Genomic DNA, 12,878 nt, shown 5'->3' with positions numbered 1-12,878 from the left:
CAGTGGTGCAATCTCAGCTCACTGCAACCTCTACCTTCCAGGTTTAAGCGATTCTCCTGCCTCAGCCTCCTGAGGAGCTGGGATTACAGGTGTGTGCCACCACACCCGGCTAATTTTTGTATATTTAATAGAGACATGGCTAAATTTTGTATATTTAATAGGGTTTCACTATGTTGGTCAGGCTGGTCTCAAACTCCTGACCTTGTGATCAGCCCACCTCAGCCTCCCAAAGTGCTAGGATTACAGGCATGAGCCACCGCGCCTGGGCCATTAGTAGTTTTTTCAAACTACTATAATACAGACCCCAGTGAAATGTTAACTTTGGTATATTGTGAACTGAACTTCCACATCTTCATTACAAGAAAAAGACAAATACCTGAAACATATTTGGTAGGAGTCTGGGGGGGTGAAGAGTTAAGAAAATGAAAGACATATTTGAACCAAATTGCCATTTTCATAGGCTTTTTGGTTGCCTTTTGGCAATTTCATGGGGTTCACCCTAAGATGACCACTTAGAGCTCAGTATTTCTGGTTAAAGAGAAATTTTATCCTAGCCCCTTATTTTACATTTCCTTTTTATGTAATCCATATGTCTATACTTTACTGAAATCCAACAGCACTAAATCTTGGCCTTATAACAGCTCAAGTTTCATTTCTTGGTCTAGTTTTCCTACATTTCTAAGTATTTCTTTATTTTTTACTTTTTAAAGCCAAAGCCAATTTTAATTAGAATACAGATTCGGTCTTGATTCTGTGTTCAGGCTATGCAGTGTTTCTAGAAACTAGTTTAGCTACAGTATGCAGGTTAACTAGAATCTTTCATCAGCCTTTCTCCCTAACCACATTTAAAATAGCTATGATGAACTCTTAAGCAGACTTTTTTTTTTTTTTTTTGAAACTGAGTCTCGCTCTGTCGCCCAGGCTGGAGTGCAGTGGCGTGATCTTGGCTCACTACAACCTCCACCTCCCAGGTTCAAGCGATTCTTCTGCCTCAGCCTCCCAAATAGCTGGGATTACAGGTATGCACCACCACGCCTGGCTAATTTTTGTGTTTTTAGTAGAGACAGGGTTTCACCATGTTGGCCAAGCTGGTCTCAAACTCCTGACCTTGGGTGATCTGCCCACCTCGGCCTCTCAAAGTGCTGAGATTACAGGTGTGAGCCACCACGCCAGCCTCAAGCAGGCTTATTAAGTATAGTACTACTTGGAAAAGCACCTGACAGCTTGCAGAGAAATCTCCCAGGAAGTGCTAGTTTCTATGCAGAATCTGTAGATTGCACCCAGCACCTCTCAACAGATTATTTTACCCTAAAGTCTAACTTCTGCCTACGTACCCATCTGTAGACCTGGCTGGGCCTGATGATGTGCCAGGAAGCAATATCTAGGAGCTCTTCAGTGAAGCCTGCTCCCTGAGTATACAGGAGCATTCTGTTTGGTTTCTAAGGGAATTTCCATTGAACTATTTGGCCAGTGAGAGAACATGCACTTAAATATGAAATAAATTTTAAGAATAATATTAGTTTGTGGTTTAGGATATCTAGGGTACAGGAAGAACAACTGACTGAGAAAGTGAAATGGTATAGAAATTAAGAGGAGTCCTGAGTTCAACGAAAAATGGTTAACAGCCTTTAAAAAGGGACAGGTTTAGTGATTATTATAACTTCTGTAAGGGAGTAAAGCAATTGCAATGTGATTAGGAAATTCAGTAATGGTCCAGAACCTAAGGTCTTCAATGAGCTATCAGTAGTATCTACTTCAAAAGACCTCAAAGGATTCCTAAATTAGACTGCTAGCTTAAAAAAAAAAAAAAAAAAAAAAAAATCTTAGGCCGGGCGCAGTGGCTCATGCCTGTAATCCAAGCACTTTGGAGGCCAAGGCGGGTGGATCACCTGAGCTTGGGAGTTCAAGACCAGCCTGACCAACATGGTGAAACCCCGTCTTTAAAAAAAAAAAAAAAAGAAATCTGTTGCTTCATCTTATTAACTTCAATTCTATAAATGCTTACCTGCGACCTTCAAGCTGGTGGCTCCCGTGTCTCCTCAGTATGAGAACTGTCTCTGACAAAGGCGGAGCTTCAAGTGTTTTATGCACCTCGTCTTCCAAACCCTGCTTCACTCTTAGATGAAGATCTTTAGGACCCTCCCTCAACAAAATCATCCTGGTCTCACCATTACCCAATGTGGCAATGCTTAATGTTGGTCACTGTGACCCGCTGCCAAAGCATTAGCACCAGGTTCCAGGACACGCAGGCTTCATCAGGCTCACAGGTCTCTTGCAATTCTCTTTCATTACTTACTTGAGCCCATCTGTGTTCCTCAAAACAGCTGTTCCTAACTTACTTCCCTTATTCGTTCTCCTCACCTGCTCACAACCCTAATCATGCATCCTCAATGTAGGCTGAGGACTAAGTGGCATCTGCACCTTCCAAAACCTACTATTTCCTCTGGCATTCGATGCCTTCTTTAAAATAACCCTTCTCATCTGGTGGAGAGGATTCCATCTCTAACTCTAAAATCAACCTTCTTTATCCACCCTTTCCACTACTTTATTCCCTTCTGTTTTAAAATTGCATTCACCTCCCCAATTTGGGGATGCAGTTCCTTAAATGCCCCAGTGTTTCTCACGATGTGGTCCCCAACCCACCTGTCTCTCATCAGCTAAAAGTGCCTGTGAAAAACAAAGCTTCTCTAAATGCAATGTGGTGTCCTGCACTGGATCCTGGAACAGATAGAGAATGTTAGTGGAAAATCTGATGAAGTCTTCAGTTAATAGTAATGTGCCAACATTAACTGCTTAGTTTTAACAAATGTTAACATCAGGGGAAATGCGTAAGGGGCATACAGAAACTCATTTTGGCAACTTTTGGTAAATCTAAAATTATTCCAAAATTAAAAGCTTATTTAAAAAAAAAATAGCTTATTGGGTCCCAGAACTACTGAATCTCAATTCCTGGGGCTGAGGCCTGTGAATTGACATTTTTAACACGAACCCCAAATGATACTTACGCAGATACAAATTTGAAAATCTAACCTCTCAATCTCCTTTCATTTGATGTCTGAACACTGCTTCCTCATTGTCTTACTTACCTTAACTTTGCCTTAACCTGAGTCAATCCTTTAAATCTTTTTAAGCCTAAAATATAAATTCCCCTTTCACAAATGAGAAAACTGAAATACCCAGAGGTTGTGTCCAGGATCATATGGCCCAAAAGTGGTGGAACTGGGGTTTGAGTTCCTAATAAGTCTGGCTTCCAAATATATGCTCATAACCACTCTGCCTCTCAACCTTGTTACCATCCGCGGACAAACTAAGGAGCTCTGTAACTAAATCACTGAAAGAAGCATCGTTGCCAATATTATCCTGAGCCCATGTATTTCTGCAACCTTTTTTTCTTTTTTTTTTTGAGATGGAGTTTCACTCGTTTCCCAGGCTGGAGCGTGATGGCACGATCTCCACCTCCCAGGTTCAAGCAATTCTCCTGCCTCAGCCTCCCGAGTAGCTGGGATTACAGGTATGTGCCACTATGACTGGCTAATTTTGTATTTTTAGTAGAGACGGGGTTACTCCATGTTGGTCAGGTTGTTCTTAAACTTCTGACCCCAGGTGATCTGCCTGCCCGAGTCCCAAAGTGCTGGGACTACAGGCATGAACCGCTGTGCCCAGTCTGTTTCTGCAACAAAGCCCAACAGTCCCTCTGTTCTAGCTTGTAACTTTGCCCTCTCCCCACTTTTCCAGTGAGGGAAAATGAGTGACAAGAAAGCATGGGGAAGATGTGCTAACTACAGTGTCCTGTACATGTAAGGTACAGCTGCTCTCCTCTTAGGATTCAACTCAGCTATATTTTCTAGTCTGCCTCTCCTAGCTACCTCATGCACCAATCTAATAAAGTTCCTAGTGCTCAGCTTGACATTGAATTACATACTCTTATTGTTAACCAACCTCTTACGGGATTTATGTTGTCTCCTACAAGTTCTCCCACATATTTATGTCTCAGAGCATTGGTGAACCCTACCTACCAGCCATTAAAATGAGGTGGTATTTGGTAGATTGGTAGCTAATCTGCATTTTGCCAAAGTAGCACCAGCAGAAGGTGGTCTGACAATAGTATCTCAGGCTAAGAATCTGTCCAGATGATTAGGGAAGAGCCAGTTCAGTCAGCTTCTCCTGTCTCTTCTGGGCTCCCTGACTTGTATTTAGAATACAATACAAATTGCAGATCCAGCTGCTGGATGATAAAGTTTTGGGAGTTCCTGCCCTCCGACCAGACACACAAAACAGCACCATCTCTAATCAAATTGGTTCGGTATAAACGGAGGGTTTATAAAATAGAACGCAATCTCAGGCAAAGTCTGTTCTTCCACACATCTCCCTTCAGCAAGTGAATCATGAGACAATCACAGGATTGGCGGGAGTGAGACCTAGGAAATATATTCAAGTGAAACTTGTTTCTTAACTAGTTCTGTCTCTGGTGATGGGAATTTGCTTGATTTTACTTACTAATAAAATTTTTGCTGCTTACATTTTAAGTACATCTGAAAAACCTGATTATGAAGTTAGAATCCATGTATCTCCTCAAATACTCTTAGAAAGCAGTGTCTTTTCATAAAAACATGAGGAGAAAAAGACGTCTACAGCACCTTTGTATTGTCTTTACCATTACTTTAATACATTTTAAAATTTATCTACATTAATTGGGAACAAAGAAAAATAGACATTTCTTTGTTTTTCATAAATAACTAATCTTCATATTTGATAAAAATCTCAAACCATTATTTTACCTTCCCACAAATATAATACATACAAAATTTTTCTGAAGTAAGGTCAACAAATGAAGTATCTTGAGACTAACATAACCACATACAACTGCTGTTTCTACTGACTCCCAGGAACAAAGCAGAGACAAAAACTCATCCAGCGGCTCTGGGTTTCCTTTTGTAAGTGTTACAGATTCAGAATTGTAATCATGTATCATCTGCCAGTCATAATTTATGAATTCAAATTGATTGTCTACAAATAAAATATCGCTGGCTCTGATGTGTAACACCTGGATTTAACATGACAGTGACTACTGCATGGGATAGGCACTATACATATATGGAAATCAGAAAAAGTATTCAATGCCCTGGACTCGAACTACTGACTCGGTATGTGCCTCATTTGGCTCAGTAATAAATTCACCTGCACCAAACCCGTATCAAAAGTCACCAAATCTTTCATATATATAATATATATTATGTATATACACACCCACAAAACATACATACTATACACACAGTTTGTAACAACATGAAATCATATGGTCTTAAAATGATGTACCCAGAGACAGACGCTATCCTGGCTGAAATAAATCCTGTAATTATCATCAGGTTGCAAGAAGCTTTTGAAAGTCTTGACTCAGGTTAGCTACTTATATTCTGCCTACCCTTCACCCATCTTTAATGTCTTGGCAGTTCTTTCAGAATGACCCCTCTCAACCTAGACAGCTTTCTTTCCCAGGATCACCTGATTGGACTTTGGAAACAAGAGCAGGCAATTCTTAGCCACTGTCCCTCACACCTGCCTACATGTGTGATGTGCTCTGTCCTGTTGGCCACATTTGGTGTTAGAAAGCAGTTATTCAAAGCTTTGTCCCTCCTACTCCCCTTGGGCTTTCTGTAGAGCACAAAAGTGAAAGAAGCTTCTTTGGCAGGGGTAGCAGTTCATTAAAATATACAACTACATTTCCTAGCTATGGGGTTCCCATTCTGTACTGGAGAGTGCAGGTCACGGATGCTGTTACTAAGGTTCGGTGTGTGATCCATGAGGTTTTCTCCTGGCAGCCAGCATCAGGATTAGTGCAGCTTCAGCCCAGGAGGAAACAGCCTAATGAATACCAACCTTGAAACAGTGCTGTCGGCACATTATTTAAGCTTGGACATGCACACAATTACACACAACACACACATGGGCCTTGGTCACTGGCAATGGTCATGAGAAAATATGACAAAGGTTTGCAAGGATAAACCAATAAGGCACCAAGAAAAATTGTTTCCAGCCAATTTGACCATTTCGAAATGTGAGAAGGGAAATCATAGAAATTAAAAAGATTTCCTAACATCTGGTCTGCTGATTCACTGAGAGGTCCCATTAGTTCCTTTAGACAACCTACCTGAATCAAATCCTCATCCCCCAAACTATTAAGTGAGGCATTGCTTAAAATCAAACTGGGCCGGGCATGGTGGCTCACGCCTGTAATCCCAGCACTTTGGGAGGCCATGGCGGGCAGATCATGAGGTCAGGAGTTTGAGACCAGCCTGACCAACATGGTCAAACCCTGTCTCTAATAAAAATACAAAAATTAGCTGGATGTGTGGTGGTGCATACCTATACTCCCAGCTACTTGGGAGGCCGAGGCAGGAGAATCACTTGAACCCGGGAGGCAGAGGTTGCGGTGAGCTGAGATTGTGCCATTGCACTTCAGCCTGGGCAACAAGAGCAAAACTGCATCTCAAAACAAAAACAAAACAAACTTAAAGGGACAACCCTGAAGCTGTACATGAGACTCAACTGGGCCCTAAGTCTGCCCCAGCTTCACAAAACTGGCTGTGACCAAGTTGCTGAACTACTCCATAACCTTTTATTTTGCAGTTGTTTTCATGAGCATGACTTGTTTCCATAATCACATGCAAATTGGGGGAAATAAGTATATGGATGGAAACAGGGGGTGGCCATAAGCAGATTCAGTTTCTCTCCCCTGGGGTGGCTGATATCAGTAAGACTTAGGGAAGCAGGTGGGCTTTTATCTTTGCCTCTCTTAGGGGATAAGGGAAGAGAGAGACAGCAGAGGTGAGAACAGAGACAAAGAAGTGCCTCTGAAAGTTGGTCTGGAATTAGACCCCTAAGATCACGACTTACATTGCCTCCCCTTAGGCTTAGCATCCTTTGTTTTAACTGGCTTATTTTTTAAAGTAAGTTAGTTGTTCAGCATGTTGCTAAAACAAACAAAAAATTCAAAAATGAATTAAATCACTTTCACCCACTTCATCCCACAGCTTTTGGATACACTGCACATCATTTCTAGATTTCTCCACAAAGAAAAGAAGGGGGAACTCAAATTAGGCACAATGACTGAAGGCAGCAGTCTGTGTACTTTCTGGGAAGACATAGGAAATGAGGGAAAAGGTCAAGGTGATCAGAAAAGGTTCTCTCATTTGAAAAACGAGAGGAATTGGCAATCAGTTAAGGGATCTATTTCAAGATTCTAGGAAGATGTTTCTTCCTAGAAGAATAAATAGAGGAATAAAATAGGCACAAAGTTCTGTAGCTATTTGTAGGAGATTTTGTAGAATCCACTGAAATTTTAATTTTGATTTGGAGGATAAGTTGGGTAAGAGCAGTGCATTTTAATAAATGTGAAGTTTTTGGGAGTCCTTAAAACTTAATACTAGGTTTCTTCCCACCAGTAAAGTGTTTCAATTCCCTCTGGGAACTATGCATTTGTCAAATTAACATCCATGAAGTAAAAACTGATCTAGGCTTAAATTTTACTTTTCCAACTTTGGTAGAAGTGAATTACACCTGCCTAGATTCTAGTTGTTTTCCTAGACAGGCTTTCTCAAATGTTAATTGCTCTGGCCATTTTAGCTTCCTAAATTTAGTCCCCAGTACTGGTCACTGGAATTTTGTTGGCTGAGGCACTGTCACCCCCTTCCCCATTAATGGCCCCACACTCTTCATGAATAAATGCTTAAACAGATTAGAAAAGCAAACAGAATTTTCTAACAGCAAAGAAACCTCTGTGTGTGTGTTCATCAATATATAGACCTTCATAATGAATGAAAGAATGGTTAAACAGATTAGTAAAGCAAACCAATTGCCAAGAAGTGTGTGTGTGTGTGTGTGTGTGTGTGTGTGTGTGTGTGTGTGTTCATCAACAAACAGGCTTTCTCAGAAAACTACAGAGGTAGCAAAACACTGATCTATATTTTAAAAGGTTGTGGAAGCATGTTATGGGTCTCATTTGTTTTCAGAGAGGGCAGAGAGCAACATCTTGCTGCTTTTGGACTATGTGGCTATAAACTAGTCCAAAGTCCAGGGACACTTATTTTCCCTTATTTGGGCCAATGTTTGTTCACAGGTAGCCAGCCTCCCTCTCCCAGTTCACAAGCATTTCACTCAAGGGTGGGTGTGGTTTCTAATCACAGCTCTCCAGGAGAGGAGGAATAAGAAAAAAGCAGAAAAGACTGTTTAACATGATAAAGGGGGCGTTGAGAGGGTTCGGCAAGTAAGTGTTGGAAATTTACTTTAATTATTGGCAGTACATCCATTTTAGTCCTTGTATTTAAAAAGGAGCCCCCTTTAGCAACTACCACTAAGTATTGTCCAGAGGGAGTGGGTTTATACTTTTACCGAAATTATAACACAAGTTCCTTAAAAAAAAGACGGGGGTGGGGGGGATAACTGAAGCCTAAGAACCACCCACTCCCTCTCAGGCACAAAGCTGCCAACTCACCAGCCTAGAATTCAAGCTCCACCAATAACCATCGCTTTGGGTCTCACGACTGCAAATATTTATGCCAGATTCTCTATAATGCTACCTCTCACTTATTTGAGACACAACGATGGTGAGGTTAGGAAGTGAGAATTATTACAAGCACTACAGAAAAGAAACTTAACCTACCTCTATAAACAAAGCTAAAAATGAACACAAAATCGCTAAGTACTTCCTAACCTTCTCACTTTGGGGAGGGCCTAAGCACATTATGCTCCCCCCAGGTATGATCTGGGGCTATAAACTGCAGCTCACCTTAAAGAATCATGGACACTTTAAGCAGTGGCAGGAGAAGCTAGCTGAAAAAGCACACGCAACAACTTCCCAATCACAGCAACCGAAACGTTCACTGTTCACATTTTTTTTTAAAAAAGACACACGTATAGGAAATATATTTTCCCAATTGAGAACACACAGTTCAAAGAAACCTGAACTAAGTGGAACTTCATGACAAGGCCAATCTCAGGATTGTAAAGCCCCCAAAGCAAAGGTAAATTTTGTTGCCAAAATGCAACAAAGTTACAAAAAAAAAAAAAAAAAAAAAAAAACATATAAATTAAAAAGAAGGTTCCATAAAGAAGGCAGTAAGAAACGCAAAATAGAACACACGTGAGCTGGGTCTTTTGGAGAAGACTTGGGACAGGTTCTTCCCGGAAAAGAACTTCCCTCTCTCCAAGTCGCCGCGGGAGGGGGCAACAGCACCATGAAGGTAAGCGGAAGTGACCTCGGCAAAACTACCAAACAAAACGCCCCCCTCCCCTCAGCTCTCCGGCCGGGTCCCTCCTACACGTGCGACAGGGACACCTGTTTGTGGTAGGCGGCGGCGGGGCCCGGCGGCCCGGTCCTGCCAGTGAGTGCGGCGCTGGCCTCGGGGTAGTCCCCGGCGGCCATGGCGCCCCCGCTCTTGTGGCCTCGCCGCGGGCGGCAGCAGCAGCGGCTGGTGAAACGCCGCCACGACTCCACCGTCTTGCCCGACCAGATCCAGACACCCGACGTGATGCCCACCACCAGGCACATGAAGTACTTGAGCATGAGCACCCAGTACTCGGGCTTGGCGCGCGGCTGGCCGGTGTCGGGGGCCGGGCAGGCGCAGGTGAGCGCCGCCTCCCAGCTCTCGCGGTAGTGCTGCTCGTACAGGTAGCAGGCCACCACGATGCTGGCGGGCACCGTGTAGAGCAGCGTGAAGATGCCGATGCGGATCATGAGCTTCTCCAGCTTGTCCGTCTTGGTGCCACCCTGCTTGATGACGCTACGGATGCGGAAGAGCGACACAAAGCCCGCCAGCAGGAAGAGCGTGCCCACCAGCAGGTAGAGCACCAGTGGGCCCAGCACGAAGCCGCGCAGCGAGTTCAGGTTTTGGTTGCCCACGTAGCAGATGCCGGCCACCGGGTCCCCGTCCACGGAGCTCAGCGCCAGCGCCGTGATGGACTTGACGCTGGGGATGAGCCACGCAGCCAGGTGGAAGTACTGCGCGTAGCCTGCGATGGCCTCGTTGCCCCACTTCATGCCGGCTGCCAGGAACCACGTGAGCGACAGGATGACCCACCAGATGGAGCTGGCCATGCCGAAGAAGTAGACCAGGAGGAAGACGATGGTGCACAGCGCAGGGCCCGTGGTCTCGTAGTGGATGTGGTTGTGCTCACGGCTGCAGGCCACGCTGGCATGGCCTACGACCAGGCGCACTAGGAAGCCCAGCGACACGCACAGGTAACAGGCGGACAGGAAGATGATGGGGCGCTCAGGATAGCGGAAGCGTTCCATATCGATGAGGAACGTGGCCACTGTGGTGGACGTGGAGATGAAGCACAGCACCGACCACAGGCCGATCCAGAAGGTGGCGAAAGTGCGCTCATCGGAACTGAAGGACGGCTGGTAGCAGGGTACCGCGCAGTTGGGCACCTGCCCCGTCCGCACCTTGTTGTAGAGCGGGTGTGACTCCTTCAGGATCGGCACGAAGGGATCGCGACACTTGCACACGGACGGGCCCCCAGCTGGGCATTCGCCCCCTGAGGCCGGCGCCCCTGGTGGGCCTGGAAGTGTGGGCTTGGCTGGGAAGGGCCTGGGGGGCGCCGTGGTGGCCTCGCTGCGGTTGTAATCCATGCACAGGACCTCGGCGTCGCGGCCCAGCACCGGGAGGCGGTCGCAGCTCATGCGCTCGGGCCAGGCGAAGCCGTACTGGCGCATGAGCGGCGAGCAGCCGGCCTTGGCGCGCTCGCACACCGAGCGGCAAGGCGGCAGCGGCTTGTGATAGTCGGGCAGGCAGATGGGCGTGTACATGGAGCACAGGAAGAAGCGCAGGTCCGGCGAGCAGTGGATCTCCACCAGCGGCCAGAACTGGTGCACCTCCAGGCCCGCCTCGTCCTGCGTGTCGTGGTTGAACTGGTTGGGCATGTGCGTCAGGTTGTAGCCGATGCCGCGGCACATGGGCACCGTGATTTCCTGGCACACCGGGGCCTTGGACGCGGCGGTCGCCCGGCCCGCCAGCTGCGCCAGGAGCAGCAGCAGCAGAGAGGGCGGCGCGGACGGGTCAGGCCGAGCCATCGCCCCCTCCCTCCCCTCGCTTCCAGTAACCCGCGAGGGACCCACGCAGGCAGAGAAATCCGGGCCGGGGCTTCTCCCTCCGGCGTCTCGTGTGTGGCGCCGGGGCTGGCAACCTGTTGGTTGCTTTTTCCTTTAAAGAAACCCGTCCAAAGATCGACTGCTTCAGGAAGGCGCTGCCTTCGCTGGCAGCGCTCCGCTCCTCGCCGAGTAGGGCTGGGGAGAGACGGTTAGGGCTTGGATTCCAGGGAAAGGACTCTTTAAAAAAGAAGGGAGAGAAGATTGCAACCACTCCCGGTTAGAGGGGCGTCAACGGCTCGGTCCCCGCGAGCGGTCTCCAAATCTCTAAGTTAACCCCTCTCCTTTCCTCCCGCCTCCGCCTCCTGGAACCAAACTACTGACTCCCCCACCCTCTCTTTCCAAGCTGGGCCCTCCAGGCAGTACCCGGAGAAAAGGCTCAGCCTCCCGGAAAAGGGCACAGGAACCGGGCGGGAGAAGAACAGGGAGAAAGGGAAGGCTCTCACCTCCACGGATCCCGCCGAGAGGAGCAGACAGTCCGAAGCCAGCCTGGGTCCTCCGTCCCTGGGACACTTCGCTGAGAAGCGCGACTCAGAGCTGGGCCGGCGCCGGGAAAGTTTAGCGACAGGCTGGGTACCCGTGGCAGCGGCACATGGCAGCAGGTGGGGGCGACTCAGAGAGGGGGGCGCCCCCAGAACAGGCGCGGCGCAGGCCGGTCACTAGCCCTCTCCTCCTCGGGAGCCCCCTGCATGATCCAGAAGGGGCCGGGCAGGGGCAGGCCGTGCGTTCTCCCCGGGGCCGGGAGTCGGACGGAGGGCGAGCGCGCCTGGCAGCACCTGGGCGGGATGCGGGCGCCGAGGGATCCCACCGACTCACAGCACCGCGAGCAGCCGGCGCTGGCCGGGCCGGGACTGCATAGTGCGCGCTCGCCGCTGCGTCCCGCCCGCCGCTCGCCTCCTCCCCTGCAGGGGGCTCCGCGCTCCAGTGGACTCCGGGGGGCGGTGGCGGCGCTCCCGGGACGCGCCCGGCTCGGCTCCTCCCCCGCGTTCTCGCACCCTTTTGCCCAGCTCGGGCGAGTACGGAACCTAGCGTGGCGGCGGCGATAGTGGAGTCACGGCCGCGGGCTGGCTGCCCTCTCCCGCCCCGCCCGGGTCACCTGCTTCTAATGCCTGCCGGGAGGCCCCGCCCCGGCTCCGCCCCCTCAGGCCCGGGCGCGGTTGGTGGGCCGCCTCGCCACGCTCTCCGCGCGTCCCCGCCCACTGCCCCGCGGGCTCGGCCTTTTCCCCCATCGCCCTCCGGCCCCGCCCGGAGCGAGCCGCCTGGGAGCGCTGACCAATCGCGGGCCGAGAGGCAATGGCGGCGGGGCGAATGCTAATTACGCCGAACCCGGTCGGGAAGCCCCGGCCAGAAGTCCCTCCGGAGTTCTCTGCCCGCGCCCTGGGTACAGGACTCGCTCCTGTAGCGTCCCGCCTTATGCACCTTTGCTCCTCGGGCCCCGGCCCTTTCTGGCTGCAGGGAAGCGTCCTTATAGAGTTCAGTGCTTCTTTGAAAGAACTGCTCAAAGTACCATTCTTAGCCGTGGCTCCTGTCTCCCTTCTGCGCTGACTTGGAGCTGTGTGAAAGAAGAGAGAATACTTACTGAGCCTTTTACCGTGTGCCCACCGAGTGTTCATCGCTTACCTCTTAAGACGAGATCGCACTCAGTACTACAATTCTGAGGCACGTAATCTTTACAGGTGAAGAAACCAAGACTTCGACTCGGCCAAGGCAACCGAGCTAGTCGTAGTTCCCC

The 12,878-nt window shown here is 48.3% G+C and overlaps 1 protein-coding gene across 1 annotated transcript; it reads right to left on the bottom strand.

The window, feature by feature from the left end:
* Positions 1-8,456: 8,456 nt before the first annotated feature.
* On the bottom strand, positions 8,457-12,222 carry FZD5 (frizzled class receptor 5). The gene is made up of 2 exons (XM_039470137.2): positions 11,593-12,222; positions 8,457-11,326 (listed from the first exon to the last, which is right to left on the bottom strand). The coding sequence occupies exon 2, from the start codon at positions 11,069-11,071 to the stop codon at positions 9,314-9,316; it is 1,758 nt and encodes a 585-aa protein (XP_039326071.1). The 5' UTR covers positions 11,072-11,326; positions 11,593-12,222; the 3' UTR covers positions 8,457-9,313.
* Between the last annotated feature and the right edge of the window lie 656 nt (positions 12,223-12,878).

This window comes from Saimiri boliviensis, chromosome 5 (genome assembly GCF_048565385.1).
Source record: "Saimiri boliviensis isolate mSaiBol1 chromosome 5, mSaiBol1.pri, whole genome shotgun sequence".
NCBI lineage: Eukaryota > Metazoa > Chordata > Mammalia > Primates > Cebidae > Saimiri > Saimiri boliviensis.
The sequence above is the reverse complement of the archived record's forward strand: the minus strand, read 5'-3'. Positions and strand labels throughout refer to the sequence as shown.

Coding starts and splice junctions, on each gene's coding strand:
- FZD5 (XM_039470137.2), bottom strand. CDS start 11,071: ATGGCTCGGCCTGACCCGTCCGCGCCGCCCTCTCTGCTGCTGCTGCTC.